The 19987-nt window shown below is 36.8% G+C and overlaps 1 protein-coding gene across 5 annotated transcripts in view; it reads right to left on the bottom strand.

Annotated features, from left to right (window-relative positions):
• Nucleotides 1-19987, bottom strand: part of LOC110461026 (cys-loop ligand-gated ion channel-like) — a 178996-nt gene that overhangs the window by 134316 nt on the left and 24693 nt on the right. Inside the window, exon 1 of one of the 5 annotated variants that reach the window (XM_021514296.1) lies at nt 14212-16396. The exons of 3 other annotated variants lie outside the window; for them this stretch is intronic. In XM_021514296.1, coding sequence (XP_021369971.1) covers nt 14212-14364 — 153 coding nt within the window. In that variant the 5' untranslated portion in view covers nt 14365-16396. Of the gene's footprint in view, nt 1-1744; nt 2345-14211; nt 16397-19987 lie in introns of those variants that run through there. One more of the 5 variants, XM_021514295.1, reaches the window with a different exon arrangement.

Raw genomic sequence — 19987 nt, forward strand, 5'->3', positions numbered from 1 at the left:
AGCCCAAAAAACCCCTCTCGATCCGCCACTGAACGATGATCTTACACAAATGTATGTTTTCAGTATTTGTTTTACATACTCCCGCTCTACGATTAGTTTTTTTAAAGCTTTATACGATCTTCTATGTTGCATGCACAAATCATAATTATAACTTAGGGAAACCACAGCTTTTTATTATCTTTAACTTTACCAAATAATCTGCAATAAATGGTATTAAGGCTGACAGAATTTGAAGAGAAATGAAGCTAGTTTCTATTTATCAATGTCCCATCTAACATAGTAATAATTTACAGGATTTTAGTTCACAACCGATCTGAACACATTTTGTTATTAAAAGACGGTCGTGTACCAAGGTAGTTATGCTTTACAGAATTTTGCTTTACAATAGATCTGAACGCATTGTGTGGTTGAAAGAAGGACGTATCTGCTAAAATCATTTTTCAGATGTCTGTACTTAACATCCCTATGCAATGTAAAATAATCAGGTAGCTGTGTGAAAACAGATATATTATGTAATGTTTCTCCCTATTTTAACACTTTCTTATTGCACATGAAAACATGTGGGAGACTACACACGGTCTATAAATAGTAACACGTTATTAACTGTTGGTATCATATGTCGTCATTATCGGCCCTAAAAACAAACACGTTACAACCTGAAGAAACATGTTCTGAGAGAGATTGAACATGTGTTTGTCAGAGACGAGTACTGAGAGAACCGTGTATATCGTAAATACACGATGTGTTTTGCAGAGCAACCAAAAGAGAGAAAAAATGCAAATGAATGCAATTGTTGTTTAATTTAAGGGATCTATATTTAAGCATTGAACTACTTTCAGTTGGCAGTCATAGGAAGTATGAATGCCAATTGGACAAAAGCAAATTAACTGAAGCACGCTTTACAATGGTAAATATTAACCTATCAATAAAAATAAATAAAACATTGTTGGTCGTTATTAAAGAATGGGAAAAAGAAAATATATGTTATACGAATTTTCAAATTCGAATATTAATACATAGTAAGAATTTTATTCATTATGTAATTGATTAAGGTGATCAAAAATTAATCTATCATACTTATATATGAAAGGTTAGCTTTTATTCAAACATACGGAATTCTCAAATTATGAAATATGATTCTTATCGAAGGGTTAACAAGGTTCATCATTGATCTCGTTGTAAAACATGGATCACGCAATGTATGTTTGTATATAGTGCAATGTCTATTTTAAGGTTTTTAGAAAATGTTACTGTGATAGTTTTAAACTGTATTGTAACAGTAGTATGCTGTGAGTCTTGTTTTACAATGTTCTCCTGAAACAAAATTAACCGTAAGCCACAAATGCATCAGGCACCTTTTGAAACTAAAACAGAAAAGAAACAAACAGAATGGCTAATATAATGAAAGCGTAACATCAGAATGGTTTTCACAAAGTGAGAAATATATTGTGAATATAGTATAAAATAATTGAAAATTCCCCGAATACTTGGGAAATAGGTTGCCTTTTTCATAGTTAAACAGAGACAAAATAAGTTTAAATATTTTTTTAATTTCTCTGGTAAAAATACTGTTTGGCCAAATATGGATAGAGGAGGACTTCAATCCAAAAGGCAAATACCATATAAACGACTGATATTGGAAATCCCATGTAAACGAATTATATTGGAAATCCCATGATAAATGTGACTATTCTGATGTCATGCTTATAGGACCTAACATATCAGCATCGCCATGGAAACTTACAGCACCTCCTGGGCGAAAGTATTGTCGGTTGTCGTCCAGCGAATCCAGGCCCCTGATGTGAGTTTCCTTTGAGTACATGCCAAAGTCACTGTGCCTGTCGTGGACATTGTCCGAAGAAATTTTATTGAAGCTTCTAACTATTTGAGGAACAAACATATTCACCATTTATGAAACCTATTAAAGTATTGTTTCGATTTAGGTTTTACTATATTGATGAGCTATAAATCCCACTTTGACTTGTATATCGAGGCATCTGTACCTCGGCTTCCGGCCTGGGTCTTATTGACAAAGCTTGTTCATATGAATGTTTGACTTTAATGTTGTAAATCCTTACATCCATTTGTAAATGACGTCAACGTAATCTGCTAAGCACTTATAATGTAATCACATCCAGTAGAACCAAGCGCTTAGTTAACACTGATTACAGTTGTCCGCAATGCATGTGTAACCTTAGTCCTGTTACTGTACACAAAACGAATCTTTAACCATTGTTTAGCTAGTCATGCTACCCATGTGATAGGTCCCGTCCGATTTAGTATACATAGAGACTCAAATCTTTTTGGTTTTTGGCAAACGTCCATTTCATATCAAGATAATCGATCGACGCTACATGCGACTATAGGTGCCTATGGTAGTGTAAGCGATGAATTTAACTTTTTAACCCGTTCTGCTACTTGAAGTATGTAATCCTTGCAAATTGGTGTTTTCGCTTGTACTCGGAAATTCTATCTCCTATAGTGACATGTGAGCGCGGAAGACATTCTAAAACGACATTGAATGTGTCATTAGAAAGGCAAATTAATCTAGGCACAGAGAAATCACCATATTTTCAATCTTGTTGAAAATGCAACGACTAGGAATGCACACAAACGCGCACTTCAAAGGTTAATTTGGTATAACAACTTATAATATGTTTCAAGTATGCAATAACACACACCCACGCAAGCTGATAGTTTCAGAAATGGAACGCTCCATTCAACATTTCAAATCCTAATTGTCTCCTAAAACGCTACAGGTGAGTAGGGGTGATACCCACCAACCTTAGCTGGCTACCGTCCCAGACAAAGGCCGACTATTAGGGGGAATATCTCGACACACAAGAACTATGAAACCCGGAGTCATTGACACAGAAAGTTGTATACTATCACACATAATCCAGAAAGGAAACCCTGGATGGTAGGTGAAAAGAAACCCTGGATGGTAAGTGCTACAACTTAAAATACAAACTCCTCGCGTGGAATGGTGTAGTTTTTATAGCTACTTCGTCAGGCATTGTTGAGTATCATATGTGCGTTTGGTCAATTCTTAGCTCATACAGTTATGTAATAGCGAGATGTGTACACGAAACCAAGTCACATACCGACGGTTAACCATTAAGGCATACGTAATCTATGTCGTACCGTTCTGAAGGCCTCTTCCAGGGAGAATGTATTAGATACACTCGTTATTGTGTTATTAATCAAAAACATACAGTAGGCATATTTTGAATTTGGTTTATATGACATATCTATGATAAGGCCAGGGCATCCTGACAGAAATTCCGCATGCAATAACAGCAGAGTCAAGGTTACTGTATCCACCACTGTGACATCATCGAGAGGATCGATGGAGCGGCAGAATGGCCTCCCCCGCACCGCGCCTTGTATTGACACGTGGGTCGTGCTTATGATGGAGCGATTTATAAATATTCAGCCATTTAGCAGATACGATATTCACGGCTTGTATAGCCGACGTATGAGTTTACACTAAATTGTGTTTCTATTTTTGTGAAAATTGTTTTGAATAATACCCAGATCATTTTGTATATGTGATCTATTATTTTCACTGTCCATATCAACATCATCATGTTGTAAGCGTTTGTCTAAGTTGCTTCTGACATTTTGAAATTGTTAGCAAATACACTTAGTATGGTTAAAAACAATCAGTTAGAAAAACAAAAAACAGAGAAGTTTGAAACGGTCGGCACTAAACGTGGACAAGTGTGATGTGTTCTTGTAAATGAAACAAACGACCTCGTTATGAGGTTCCAATGTCGATGATCAAGTATTTTCATTAAGGATCCTTGTCCCACTGTACTGCGAATGTTCGGTATTCAGTAACCTCCCCTTAATTTCTCTGATGATAAAACTGTGGCAAATTTGGTCCAGGACGCCTCCGTTGACCAGGTGACTCAGTGGTTAATGAGACAGTATAACAACCCGAAGTCTAGGGTTCGAATCCTGGTCGTAGCCCTTTGATTTGTTTTTTGTTAAACTGAAAACACTGTTGTTGACGCTGTTCTGTTCATTCCTCTGAATTACATTTTTCATGCAAGTCCCGCAAGTTATGATTTTCGTTTAACAATGATTAAACAAAGCTGTAGTCATTCAAAATATCAAATTGTTTCAAAAGCGGTATAACACCGTTTGGCAATCGTACGATAACCTTGAATTAAATATACATTGCTTCTTTTTAACACCAGTCATGTTATACACAAAGACTCTCATGTGCTCTATCCCAAATGCAATATTTTATAGTGAATATATCCGGGACCTTTTTATCTCAACTAAGCACTTATCAGCAATTTATATATATTCTGAAAATGCAAATAAAGATCAATACATTAACGCAATAACGCAAATAAATATTTGTATGAAGTTGTTTAATTTCAAAGATTTAAAATTTAGCAATTTCGTGGCCGGAACTTATTTGCGGGGTTTTAATTTTGTGAATCACAGTTTGTGTAAATTTAATACGGAACCATTCGCAATGAGCATTGACTCTGAACGGGAAAGCTATGAGTTAAAACTTTTAAATCATCATTATTACGAGATCGAATCAAACGACATTGTCAACAACAATTCACGATCTTGCACAGGTTTCTAATGTGTGTAACAGCGAAGTAGAGGACATAACTATTGCGGACAACAGAGTGACCCCTTATAAAACCGCAAACATGGAGAATATGGCACCTGCAGCCAGGAACAGCCAACTAAAATGGCACCATATGCTGATCAAATATTTTTCTTCTTGATTGGCCTCGTTATCTGTGGACACGTGGCCATATGAACTGCAGACTGCAAAATCATTTAAACAGCAATAAACGTGCATAATTTATATATTATCCGACAAGAATTATTAACTGTTGAATGGTATGATGGACGTTATACTGTTCCTGAGATACTTCATCTGGTTGATATTTCAGAAGGCAGAACACATCACATTCTGACCAAGAGCTTGACATTTAACAAGATGTGTGCCCAATGGATGGCATAATAACTGGCATCTGGACAAAGGGCCACTCATTTGAAAAGCTCTGTGGATATATTGAAAACAAAATGCAGTAATTGAGACTCAAGAAAGCTATCTGAGTTACTTACTGAGGACGAGATCTGAGTGTTTACTTTGTACACTAAATAACAAGCAATGGGTGCCGAGAACAAATCACACTAACCCGGTGATAAACAAAGTCACACTAGGCCGGTGATAAACAAAGTCACACTAGGCCGGTGATAAACAAAGTCACACTAGGCCGGTGATGAACAAAATCACACTAGGCCGGTGATAAACAAATCACACTAGGCCAGTGATAAACAAAGTCACACTAGGCCGGTGATAAACAAAATCACACTAGGCCGGTGATAAACAAATCACACTAGGCCAGTGATAACCAAAGTCACACTAGGCCGGTGATAAACAAAGTCTCACTAGGCCGGTGATAAACAAAGTCACACTAGGCCGATGATAAACAAAGTCACACTAGGCCAGTGATTGCAAGTCATAAACAGGTGCCATTAAAGTTGTGTATGCCATTTTTGTGTCAATTCTAGTTGGCCTGTGGTTCAGAGACTGTGCAAGGAAGGACGAAATATCACTGTTTTACAGAGACAAAGTATTGAAGATTATCAAAACATTCTGCGTGAAATAGGGTCCGATTAATAAGTTAAATGTTATCTAGCTAAATCACGACAATGCACCATCCCACAAAAACCAAAATGGTTTAGACATTTTTTGAAACAAAAGAAGGTAGCAGAAATTAACCATCCTCCCTTTTTCACCAAATTTAAGTCCCCTTTCTTCCTGTTTCCTTTGCTAAAAAAATGTTCTCTGGGAGACGGTATGCCTTTACGAGTGCTTTGGGTAGTCCAATATTCCAGTGTCTCATCAGTATACAACCGGTAGACGCAGCGATAACGGCATGGATAGCTACATTACGAAAGTGCGTTTCTGCTGAGGGGAAGATCAAACTATAGACAACATGATTTTGATTCCTGACACTAGTGACAGCATTTATTGAACGGCCCTCGTATTAATGTAAACGTAAATAAAAACACCAAAAAACCAATTAATCAGTCAACGAATCAACGAACGGATCAACCAATTAACAATCAATGCAATCGATAACCAGCCAAATCATCCGGTTATCCTTTAAATTTAATTCGATTGAAGCTTAACGAGTAATAAAATAAACACGATCAATCTCTTTTGAAATCAGAATTAAAAGAAGAATTATAAAACTTTTTCACTTACATAGGACCAAAAGTGACAACGTTTAACTGTTCTTTTTACAAATTTATACCAGCTGATCTCAATTTTGACGCTGCATTATTTCCTGTTTATCAATATACGAAGTACAAGGTCGAGGAATGAGTTCTAGACAGTGTGATGCGTACGGGCTAATGAGAGAATCTATAGCGGAGGTCCCAGGATATAATCTACGATATCACTTTCTAAATTCTTCAGCTCGGGAACCCTACAATGAGCAGTCTTTCTTAGCGCCTTAATGTCTGCCTCACATGTAGATAGTGGCAATCGATTATTCTGTTTTGTACGCATTCTGCAGCTGGTGTCAAATGATATTATCGTAAACGGTGCGTGGAGAATTCAAATGATGAAAGAAAAATGGATTTTTCGTTTTCAATTCCTCGTTCCTGAAACAAGTATGTGTTCTTAAATGGTGTGCTTGTTTTTTTCTGTTTAGCATTCCAAAATCACAATAAGATCGCCTATCGTGTGAATCGTACATGTGATGTATAACAAGTATTCATAATCATGACACCTCTACTCAAAACATGTTGTCAGTCATAGTTTACAGTTACCGACTAATTGTTTGTCTAATTATTCCCAATTATTCGCTTAAAAAGTGCTGTAATTACCATTAAAAATATAACGCGACGTAATAAAGTACAAAAGAAGGGGGCCATGGTGGCTAAGTGGTTAAGTCGTCTGACATTCTGCTACCACTAGCCCTCCACCACTTGGTCGTGGGTTCGAGGGCGTCTGACATTCTGCTACCACTAGCCCTCCACCACTGGGTCGTGGGTTCGAGGCCTACGTCGGGCAGTCGCCAGGTACTGACCGTAGATAGGTGTGTTTTTTTCTCTGGGAACTCCGGCTTTCCTCCACCACAAACACCTTGCGCGTCCTTAAATGACCATAGCCGTTAATAAGACGTCAAACAGGAACAAACCAAACCAAAAAGGAAGGATAAGTGGTAGGACAGAAGGAGTAGTGTGATAGTCGGGCAGTCTGCGGTATAACAGTGGCGTCGGCAGTAATACATGTACAAGTGTACTATTACAAGTGTATAACACGATCCCGGGGTGATACTATACAACAGTATACCTTTATTGCACAGCTACAGATATGTACATTGATCATTGAATACTAAATGAAGTTATTTGTTCTAAACAACAAGATGGATCCATTGTGTCTTTTACTGACACAAAACTTAATCTTTATCACTGTTGGAGCCTCCTTGGCATTTTATAAACAACATCCTTTACATGAGACAATATTAGCATTATGTTGGGCTGAAGAGAGTTGAACCAATTTTCATATGCAACATGATCAGGAAGCCATCAAGATCGTTTTAAGAGAATTATGGCGACATTCCAGATATATTACGCTCAATATCTACTTAATATTTTAACTTAATGCATACACACACAAACAAAACTTGAATTTATTTAAACAATCGATACATTCACCAACGGCTGCCCCTAGATAAACAGATATTTAAAACCTAATAAATTGCAATACAGCACTACATGAACGATAGCGGTGGCACATGCCTTCTCTACCGTTCCCTGTGCATTGGCATGACCTGACCATTTTATTCGGTTTTGAGACAACGTTCCAAAACAATGGCACCCTGTCCACCTTTTACAGATATCCGTGGGAACAATCTGAACCAAAGTTAAATTATGATTTGACAAGTATTACAATAACTTGACCCGTAGCCATGACGTCATTTTCATTCACAAAGACTTGAATGTGATTTTATGTAAAAGTCTTTATGATCGCGGTAAATATTTCTATGAAGTTTCATCTGAAAATATTGAAGCAATCAGAAATGATTTGTAAAATCAACAGAAATGATTTATCCTGACTCCCTGTGCGTACATTGCAATAATGACCTTTGGATGACAACCCTAGGAATGCTTTGCAATCATTTTACTTAGTTCATGAAGCAAATTTATGGCAAATTGTATCTTTAAAAGTGAAGGCAATACAAAGAAAAGGTCCGGAAATCATTGCGACAGTTTGAACTTTGAACTGATATTAATCCTGAAATAAAGAGTACTAGCTTAACGTGCTGAACGACCCCTTCAGTCTATTCGCACATACTACACTTATGTGTACTAACAAAAAACAACGATGTTTCAATATAACATTGGGAAACACTCAAATCAGGTGAAAACAGTGTCGATAAAGTTTTTCCTATTTATGTATGGGACATCAGCTATGATCAGACAATCCGAACCAACCTCATACAAGACAGAAAGGATATAAATGTTTAAATGGTTTCCATTGGTATAAGTTCATGTACGTCAATCCATATCCTACTGAGTAAGGAAGTAGGCTATAGAATAGTTGCATACATGTGGTAAGATGATCCCTTATCAGCTGATCAGTACCACTCGTGTTCGACGTCGGTCACATTTACAAAAATATCAGATCAAACAATACATTTCTTATATTGTTTTATTCATTAATATAAATGTATAATGCGTAATTTCATCTTGGCAAAACAAAGCGTTCAGTTTCACAGGAAGGGGCAGTTTGGGGATGGGAATAGGGGCCGGGGGTTAGGATGGGAGTAGGGGTCGCGGGTTAGGATGGCAGTAGGGGCCGGAGTTAGGATGACAGTAGGGGTCGCGGGTTAGGATGGCAGTAGGGGTCGCGGGTTAGGATGACAGTAGGGGCCGGGNGGGGTTAGGATGACAGTAGGGGTCGCGGGTTAGGATGGCAGTAGGGGTCGCGGGTTAGGATGGCAGTAGGGGCCGGGGGTTAGGATGGGAATAGGGGCCGGGGGTTAGGATGGGAGTATGGGCCGGGGGTTAGGATGGCAGTAGGGGTCGCGGGTTAGGATGGCAGCAGGGTCCGGGGGTTAGGATGGGAGTAGGGGCCGGGGGTTAGGATGGGAGTAGGGGCCGGGGGTAGTATGGGAGTAGGGGTCCGGGGTTAGGATGGGAGTAGGGGCCGGCGGTTAGGATGGGAGTAGGGGCCGGGGGTTAGGATTGTAGTAGGGGCCAGGGGTTAGGATGGGAGTAGGGGCCGGGGGTAGTATGGGAGTAGGGGTTGGGGGTTAGGATTGGGTTGGGGAGGCGGATATGGGGTTGGGGAGAAGGATAGGTGTGTGGTAGCAATAATGAGATCAACAAAAACGTCCACAAAGTTTGATTCACATGGAGAAGTGTACATGCCATGTGCTGAGAAGTTTTTTGGTCGAACTACACGTGGTCGATGCGCAGCCTATTGACGATGTATGAGTACCATGTCGTACAGGTATTTGGCAGTAATTATCCCTATTGTACACAGACTCTTATTATAAACAGATGTATAGAGAATACACATCATACACTGCATCAAAACCTACATGTACCAGAGTTCTGATCGTCTGTCTAATGACGTACATACTAGCACCAGTCAACCCCCGGGGGAGGGAAACAGACGTTACCCACGTGGTCGTAAGGGTGTGGTGAAAGATACTAAACTTTACTGTTGGTTTATCAGATCGATGAATTCACGTTTCAGCTGGAAACGTATAGCGATTCATGGGTTCTTGTTGCTCGTAGATTACATTTATTAAACTAATAAACAGTCACTATTCATTTGGAACTCTTCTGAACGGAAAAATTTATAACAGTAACATATCATCATTTAACTAACTTAAAAACCTGGAATAGGGTATGAAAATCGAAGAAAGTAAGAGAACATACTATTATATTCCGTCATAAGTAATAGCTGGAACCGTTAATAAGGATATAATCATTATGTTAACACGTACAGTTGTATGATGTTTATTATTTTATTAAGCAATTAATAGTCCGTGTGTTAATTAATTATAAAAGATTTGGAAAACAAGTTCCATATGCTATATTATCTGAAAAGCCTTTTGGTAAGGGACATAATCCGTAAGATTACCATTGTGAGTCGCTTAACCTGTATAAGTATCGATCTGCCTGGGTTCGAGTACAGAAGTTATTTAAAGTGACATTATCATCAGACACCACATGGTAAAAGACACACATACAAGTGCACTATTGATACATTTTTGTTGGAATAAATAACGAATTGAAATATTTAGAATATAAAAATATAGTAACAATATCTTACGAAAGGGAGAGATATACATTCTGTGTTATTATGAAATATCAGTGAAGATAATATAATTTCTGCTATCACAAGCAATTCACAATTTGTATGGGTAATCAGTATGTTAAGCCTTTTTGCGCACGCATATTTGATATTACAAGGACACCATTTTGTTTATGACACAACGAATGTATAATGCAGTGATCATGCCAATATCATGTTAAAGAATACGTAATTCGTGAAGTGTGATTTATAATTGTGACGTCACATTTGATTCATGTATAGCGTCATGAAGCCCATTTACTCTTAAACCCCTGAATACACTTATGACTTCTCCCAATTCAAAGTTTAGAATAGTTCATTATGCAATTTCGGAAGTGAATAAGTTCATATGTTTAAACGCAAACGTTCAAAATCTTGTTATAATTAAATTTGTCGTAATATTGACCTTATATCGTATGAGATGTTAAAAATTCGTCCCCCATTTTTTATTTCAACGAGCTGTAGCTAAATTTGAAACCTTTTATAAATCACACATCAAATTAAAATTCATTCAATAATCCACACATACGCAGTTGAAAAACTTAGTTATAAAACTAATTAATAATGATTATGATGACAAGATGACATTGCTATTGAACCCCATAGTCTTTAAAACCCGATATTCGTAACAAGAAAATGTGGTTTAAACTTCGAAACGACACAATATGTCATCCTTAGATATTCTTTCAGATATATATGATTGTTGTATATATATTGTCTGTAAATACATGTATAACTGTTTTCCCCATTAAACTGGTTCTATCTCATCTTAATAACAGTCTGTAATTATTTAACATAAAGACGTATCACCACGCCACATACAAAAAATATCAACCTTTCATCACCTTGATAATTTGGTGAGGTGCATTTCAAGGGCTGGTTATTTGAGGTAACCGGTAAAAACGTAGCTCGCTGTTATAAAATACCGTTGTAGTCCTAGTGTAATGTCATTTATCACGTCGTGGTTTTGTGAATCAATACGGTATTGACACATGTTGCCTTACATGAAGTCTTACGAGGTCATACCGTTGTGGACGATAAACGTGCAGAAATAACAATAATTAAAGTAGATTGCTTTTAGTTCGAGTCTAAATTCGTGTTATATATCGATCGCGAATCCAAGAAGCATGCAATCACTTACATGTATTAGCAACGTTAAACATACATTGAGTAAAACTCGAATTTAAACCATTATAAATAGGTACAGAATATCCAGACTGTGACACCATTATAAATAGGTACAGAATATCCAGACTGTGAAACCATTATAAATAGGTACAGAATATCCAGACTGTGACACCATTATAAATAGGTACAGAATATCCAGACTGTGACACCATTATAAATAGGTACAGAATATCCAGACTGTGACACCATTATAAATAGGTACAGAATATCCAGACTGTGACACCATTATAAATAGGTACAGAATATCCAGACTGTGACACCATTATAAATAGGTACAGAATATCCAGACTGTGACACCATTATAAATAGGTACAGAATATCCAGACTGTGACACCATTATAAATAGGTACAGAATATCCAGACTGTGACACCATTATAAATAGGTACAGAATATCCAGACTGTGACACCATTATAAATAGGTACAGAATATCCAGACTGTGACACCATTATAAATAGGTACAGAATATCCAGACTGTGACACCATTATAAATAGGTACAGAATATCCAGACTGTGACACCATTATAAATAGGTACAGAATATCCAGACTGTGACACCATTATAAATAGGTACAGAATATCCAGACTGTGACACCATTATAAATAGGTACAGAATATCCAGACTGTGACACCATTATAAATAGGTACAGAATATCCAGACTGTGACACCATTATAAATAGGTACAGAATATCCAGACTGTGACACCATTATAAATAGGTACAGAATATCCAGACTGTGACACCATTATAAATAGGTACAGAATATCCAGACTGTGACACCATTATAAATAGGTACAGAATATCCAGACTGTGACACCATTATAAATAGGTACAGAATATCCAGACTGTGACACCATTATAAATAGGTACAGAATATCCAGACTGTGACACCATTATAAATAGGTACAGAATATCCAGACTGTGACACCATTATAAATAGGTACAGAATATCCAGACTGTGACACCATTATAAATAGGTACAGAATATCCAGACTGTGACACCATTATAAATAGGTACAGAATATCCAGACTGTGACACCATTATAAATAGGTACAGAATATCCAGACTGTGACACCATTATAAATAGGTACAGAATATCCAGACTGTGACACCATTATAAATAGGTACAGAATATCCAGACTGTGACACCATTATAAATAGGTACAGAATATCCAGACTGTGACACCATTATAAATAGGTACAGAATATCCAGACTGTGACACCATTATAAATAGGTACAGAATATCCAGACTGTGACACCATTATAAATAGGTACAGAATATCCAGACTGTGACACCATTATAAATAGGTACAGAATATCCAGACTGTGACACCATTATAAATAGGTACAGAATATCCAGACTGTGACACCATTATAAATAGGTACAGAATATCCAGACTGTGACACCATTATAAATAGGTACAGAATATCCAGACTGTGAAACCATTATAAATAGGTACAGAATATCCAGACTGTGAAACCATTATAAATAGGTACAGAATATCCAGACTGTGAAACCATTATAAATAGGTACAGAATATCCAGACTGTGAAACCATTATAAATAGGTACAGAATATCCAGACTGTGAAACCATTATAAATAGGTACAGAATATCCAGACTGTGAAACCATTATAAATAGGTACAGAATATCCAGACAGTGACACCATTATAAAAAGGTACAGAATATCCACACTATGAAACCATTATAAATAGGTACAGAATATCCAGACTGTGAAACCATTATAAATAGGTACAGAATATCTAGACTGTGACACCATTATAAATAGGTACAGAATATCCAGACTATGAAACCATTATAAATAGGTACAGAATATCCAGACTGTGACACCATTATAAATAGGTACAGAATATCCAGACTATGAAACCATTATAAATAGGTACAGAATATCCAGACTGTGAAACCATTATAAATAGGTACAGAATATCCAGACTATGAAACCATTATAAATAGGTACAGAATATTCAGACTGTGAAAACCGTTATAAATAGGTACAGAATATCCAGACTGTGAAACAAAACTAATTTACTGCTCATCGGTAATTGTACCCATAGGTTTGTCGTAATGACTTTTATAATTACCGCATTTTATCAAATGCATGCTCTACCTTGTAGAGGCTTGTTGTTAAGATGCGTATTACGCCGTGTGTCATTTTGTAATTTACGACATATATTCCCACTACATATCTCAGTTTCATAAAATATAATATCTCTGTCAATGAAATTATATTTCGAAAGAAAAATTGATATTGAAAATGAAATATTGTTTCAAAAGAAATAATGTTCTTCCAAAAGAAATATTGCTATTCCAAAAGAAATATTGTTCTTCCAAAAGACAGATGTCATTCCAAAAGAAATAATAATATTTCGAAAAGAAAGAAGAAACAGTGCTGTGAACATAAAACAGTCAATTCGGACAAAACTGTAAGGTAAATGAAATATTGTTTTTCCAAAAGTGGTATTTTTATTCCAACAGAAATATTCTTATTCCAAAAGAAAGATTGTTATTTCAAAAGAAATATTACTATTTCGAAAGAAAAAGATTTATTGTTATTTTGAATAATATACGTGAACATAAAACAGTAAATTCGGAAATACTTGTAAGGGAAATGACATCTCGTCTTATAATTAACTTACCTGTGGAAACGGCCTTAAGTGTGCCATAGTGTCCACACGTTTTAATGTCCTTTTCCGCTTAGTGGATTTTGTAAAAACGGCTGTACTGCAGGATGGAGGAGGTGCAAGCTTCATTCCATTAGAAAAGTTTGTCAGATTTTCCATTCCATACATGGTTTTAACGGGAGTCAAATGCCAAAATGTGGATTTGACGTTTAGTATATTGTTTTAAACCCATAAGTCAATATCGGAATTCCTTCAACGTCTCAGGGAATTGTCTGCCGTCGTGACGCAGATATATCGTATTGAACACTTATCAAACTGGATGTATGATGCATCCATGACATGAAACCTTCCTCTCCGGGTTTCCAGTCTATCAAAGGGACGAATGTTAGTTTGTATTCTGACAAACATTTGATTCACAGCCAAAACTAACAACCGTCTATAGTGTATATATTTGTTCCTGCATTGTATAATACGTGTCCAACTATATTACACTAAACTACCGTGAAAAGTCAAAACTAAATGTATTAAAAATATCAAAGTGATATTTCTAGTAACCAAAAACGTTTATTCTGCAAATTGTTATGTGATTTCTTTGTCCATCCGAACCATTTTTGGAATTTTGAACAAATCGTTGGAGGAAATATGTAGATCAGCTATTCTCAAACTATACACTATATTTCGCAAGTGGAAATTTACTTAAACCGGTCACAGTGGAATAAAAAAAAATGTGAAGATTTCACAAAACAAAGTTAAATGGTATGATATATTTGTGTGTTACTATGATGGGATGAAAGTTGGATAAATAGTATAATTTAGCAACTTGTCTTTCTATGCGATTAAGATTCTGTATGTCATGAATCAAGTATTCGTTGTCAAGGAACTGCGTCTATACTCAAGGGCTAACTAGCGGGGAAAACATGCTTTAAACGCTAACACACTAACGGAATACTTTACAATTACCAACTATAAGTCCCAGCCGCCATTACGCTACGTTCATTTTGATGTTTTCGAAATTAAGTATCTTTCTTTCTGACGTTCAATTCGTGTCAAATACAACGTTTGAACTCTCTCAAGGGTAAAATGTTATCTGGTAGTCTTTCATGTCACTCTGTTCTCAACAGATTACGCCTCATGAGATCCTAAGTGTTTGTATATTTTGGAGTTTCTTTTTCTCCTGCTTCAAGTTTCTTTTTCTAGTGCAATCTTAAAATATGCTGACGGTGGCACGAATTGATCCTTTGAATCAATGAACTGCACCAAATCTTGCGCATTCTTTCTGTCTTATTTAATCCTGTATTGTATGTTTCTTCAAGCTGGCGTCGGCCAATCAAATTCAGTGGCATTTATACGAAACTAATCCATAATTCGACATTCACAATGCTTTATAACATCATAGCAGCTCAAAACAAGTTGTGTCATATTCCAGTTAGATGACATTAAACGAACAAGGTATCTTTTGTAATAAATCCACAAATTGACATTCACTTGCAATCAATATCAATCATTCCAAATTGAAAACATAACCTATATCATGTGACACGTGATCACAGTCTCACCCAACACAGCACATAGCTGGACGTATTTCCTTGAAACATCCGGAATTTTCTGAATCGGAATTACGTCAGTTTTCTATCCAAGTGGCAATTTCCTGGCGTACGTTTATCCCACATCGAGTCATAAACCGGAATCGATTAGAATATTCCTAATAGATCAATAGTGATATTATACGTCAATTATGTATTAATCACATTTTTGTTACAGTGACATAAAAGCCAGAAACATCCTAGTCTGATGACGAAAAATCACGTGACTGGCACCAAAAAGGTCACAAAAGGTCAATGACTCGTGACTGCACATTTTCACAAACACATCTTTGTTCTTATTGTTTGGTAATCACGTTGTTAACGAAAACCTTTTGACAATATTTGTATTCGTTGCACTCACGTGTGTATAGGATGTGTGTATGCATGCCCAGACAGCGTGTATAGATATTAATTACGAGCGACAATTACTGACATTTTTGTCAGATCTCAAACATAACTCCATCCAATTGCATCACACTCATTAACCAATAATCCGTCAAAGAGCAAATTAACGAAGGATACTCCAGTGAAACGACAGAAGATGTACACACAAAATCCGGACATAACTGTTTCAAACATCAAAATCTGCACAGTCCCAGCACGGAAAGCATCACTGATCTACGCCTTGTATGCATGCTATTCTGGCATCTTAGTTCAGTAATTCATCAGGACTTTAGCGGAGCAGTATAATTCATACGCAATAGTATTATTCCCATGATAATAGTTAGCATTTCATTAGGCCGATTGAACAACTTTGTCGTGCACCATAAGCCATGCAGTGAAACAGCTGATATTACAGAATTCCATGCGTGTCTCCTACGGCAGAACCGCCTGAGTAACGACGTGCCTACAGACTAATGTCATACAAGACACACCAACGTAATAGGATACTCCAACATCAGTCGACTTTATCTAATGTCATACAAGACACACCAACGTAATAGGATACTCCAACATCAGTCAACTGTATCTAATGTCATACAAGACACACCAACATAATAGGATACTCCAACATCAGTCAACTTTATCTAATGTCATACAAGACACACCAACGTAATAGGATACTCCAACATCAGTCAACTTTATCTAATGTCATACAAGACACACCAACGTAATAGGATACTCCAACATCAGTCAACTTTATCTAATGTCATACAAGACACACCAACGTAATAGGATACTCCAACATCAGTCAACTTTATCTAATGTCATACAAGACACACCAACGTAATAGGATACTCCAACATCAGTCAACTTTATCTAATGTCATACAAGACACACCAACGTAATAGGATACTCCAACATCAGTCAACTTTATCTAATGTCATACAAGACACACCAACGTAATAGGATACTCCAACATCAGTCAACTTTATCTAATGTCATACAAGACACACCAACGTAATAGGATACTCCAACATCAGTCAACTTTATCTAATGTCATACAAGACACACCAACGTAATAGGATACTCCAACATCAGTCAACTTTATCTAATGTCATACAAGACACACCAACGTAATAGGATACTCCAACATCAGTCAACTTTATCTAATGTCATACAAGACACACCAACGTAATAGGATACTCCAACATCAGTCAACTTTATCTAATGTCATACAAGACACACCAACGTAATAGGATACTCCAACATCAGTCAACTTTATCTAATGTCATACAAGACACACCAACGTAATAGGATACTCCAACATCAGTCAACTTTATCTAATGTCATACAAGACACACCAACATAATAGGATACTCCAACATCAGTCAACTTTATCTAATGTCATACAAGACACACCAACGTAATAGGATACTCCAACATCAGTCAACTTTATCTAATGTAATACAAGACACACCAACATAATAGGATACTCCAACATCAGTCGACTTCATCGAAACACTTTGTCGAGTTTAGAAATTATTACCAACACTTAATATCTAAATTATTACCTTTCGTATAACTGATATTGTGATCGTTGAAAATCTCTGACAAGCAAACGACGATGACCGTTTGATATTCCCTCAGTGGCCTGGCGTACAGGATCTATCATAATGCACATATATAGGCCACCATTCTATGTATTTAATTGTTTGTGTTCGGACATTCCACCGCAATATTTTACTACTTAAACATGATAACGAACCTGTCATTCCTGTCTTATGTCCATATGCCTGTCTCATTCTGTTGTGTTCTTTGTGTATATTCCATCTTTCATACATAAGGAATGTACCACCCCATTACCACAGAACCACCTTTCTGACAAAGAACGGGGGACTCCGCTAATGCTCTTTAACGATTCGCCTGGCATTTTTATGCATGACCAATTTATCTACGATATCCCTGTGGGCCAACAACAGTCAAATGTTAATGGGAGTTCTGTTTCTCATTCAAGGGAGACATGATCGAATCGACTGATTGGTTTTAATTTTATAGAGAGTCTAAGTCCACTGTTCAGCGTGTAGTACATTACAGTATAGACAGTTTAATACTTTATGTTGTACCCCAGTCTTCGGCCAACTTAGTGTGTATAAGGTATAAACAAATGTAAAACCTAATACATTATTCACGACAGTTTAGTTTATGTTGACGCATTTAAAATAACATGACACATAACCATGTCCTAATTGGGCGTTAAGAATTACAAATTACGAAACAGTGATCTGCGGCGATAGCTTCGGTTTGAATTGTAATTAAGTAATCCATCATGATCAATTGTGTAATCATTCGTCTAATACATCCAATCAAGCACTTTTTCGGGGAATTAACAGTTTTACCGCCATGATTAACTTGAACCTGACCCGGAAATGACGAGGGCTTTTCTACATGTCTTTATACCATACTGCCAAATACTACGGAAAGTCCCAAGGCCCCCGAGTAGAGTCTAGTCCCGCAGACATCACTGGGAAAAATAACAAAAGTAAGTGTTGAAAATCTTCATTTGAAATTTGGCGTTACCGGTAGTGCTCTGACGAAGCTTCTTCCCATGTGTATGTTTATGTGTGTTGTGACCCATAACAGTATAGCATGTGTGTATTTCAGACATTTGTAACGTACCCCTGTGTTCCATCCGTGTGAAGGCATCTATTTAAATCCGAAATCAAATGAAACATTTCGTGTCGCATGCATTTACACAAAACTCTTCACAAATCTATACAAATAATCACCGATTGTGTTGATAATCACAGATTGGTATGCATACTGACATGGAAATGTAAGAACTTGGTCAATATCAATCCAAATGTGTCGTATAAACGTGTCGTGGTAACAGGACGCGCCAGTATGGGCGGGGCCAAATGACCGACTTTTGAAAGCTTCTTTCCGATTGGTCAGTCCGCTGCAGAATGACACGTCGCCAGTTCAGGTCACAAAGTATTTTACTACGTACTTTTGTACAAGGAAATACATTGTTTCTAACCATATTAGCGTAGTATATTTGTTAAGGTGTGTTAGAATGGGGATAGTACGTTGTTTTTCGTGTCTATACTGTCGATTAGAACATGAACTTTGGGTTTGAACCCGAGAGCGATAGGTCGAGTGTTTAAACAAAAGTCCATGTTCTAATCGCCAGTATAGACACGAAAAACAACGTACTTTCCCCTAAATCACACATATATCAGGTGAAACGTCAATCACACATATATCAGGTGAAACTTCAATCACACATACAATGTATCAGGTGAAACTTCAATCACACATATCATGTGAAACTTCAATCACACATATCAGGTGAAACTTCAACCACACATATATCAGGTGAAACTTCAATCACACATATATCAGGTGAAACTTGTTCATTAAAACATTGTCGTAATAAATGATGATTCACTGATATTGAGGGGCGTTTAAATACTTTTAAAAAAAGAAAATGTCTTCGAGCTATCGATACAGTACAAATATACTGTATCTGCCGCCGACTTACAACCCAATGCAATAGCATGCATATGTAGGAACAGTATCATTACAAAGTGATTTAGTGAAGGTGAGCCCATTGACACCAGTTAACATAAGTATGTAGTCAGGGCTACAACCGTATCCAAAGCGTTGCGTTTCTAATTAGTGTGAACAATTAATACACACATAGATGATATATAAACAACTTTGACAACAAGTGTTATCAAACCGTGCACTATTATCACAAAACTCACATCACATTCTGTATTGAAATTACAACAGATGTATGTTCATGCTCCTGGAAAGCTGGG

The sequence above is a fragment of the Mizuhopecten yessoensis genome, unplaced genomic scaffold (genome assembly GCF_002113885.1).
Source record: "Mizuhopecten yessoensis strain PY_sf001 unplaced genomic scaffold, ASM211388v2 scaffold10537, whole genome shotgun sequence".
Classification (NCBI taxonomy): domain Eukaryota; kingdom Metazoa; phylum Mollusca; class Bivalvia; order Pectinida; family Pectinidae; genus Mizuhopecten; species Mizuhopecten yessoensis.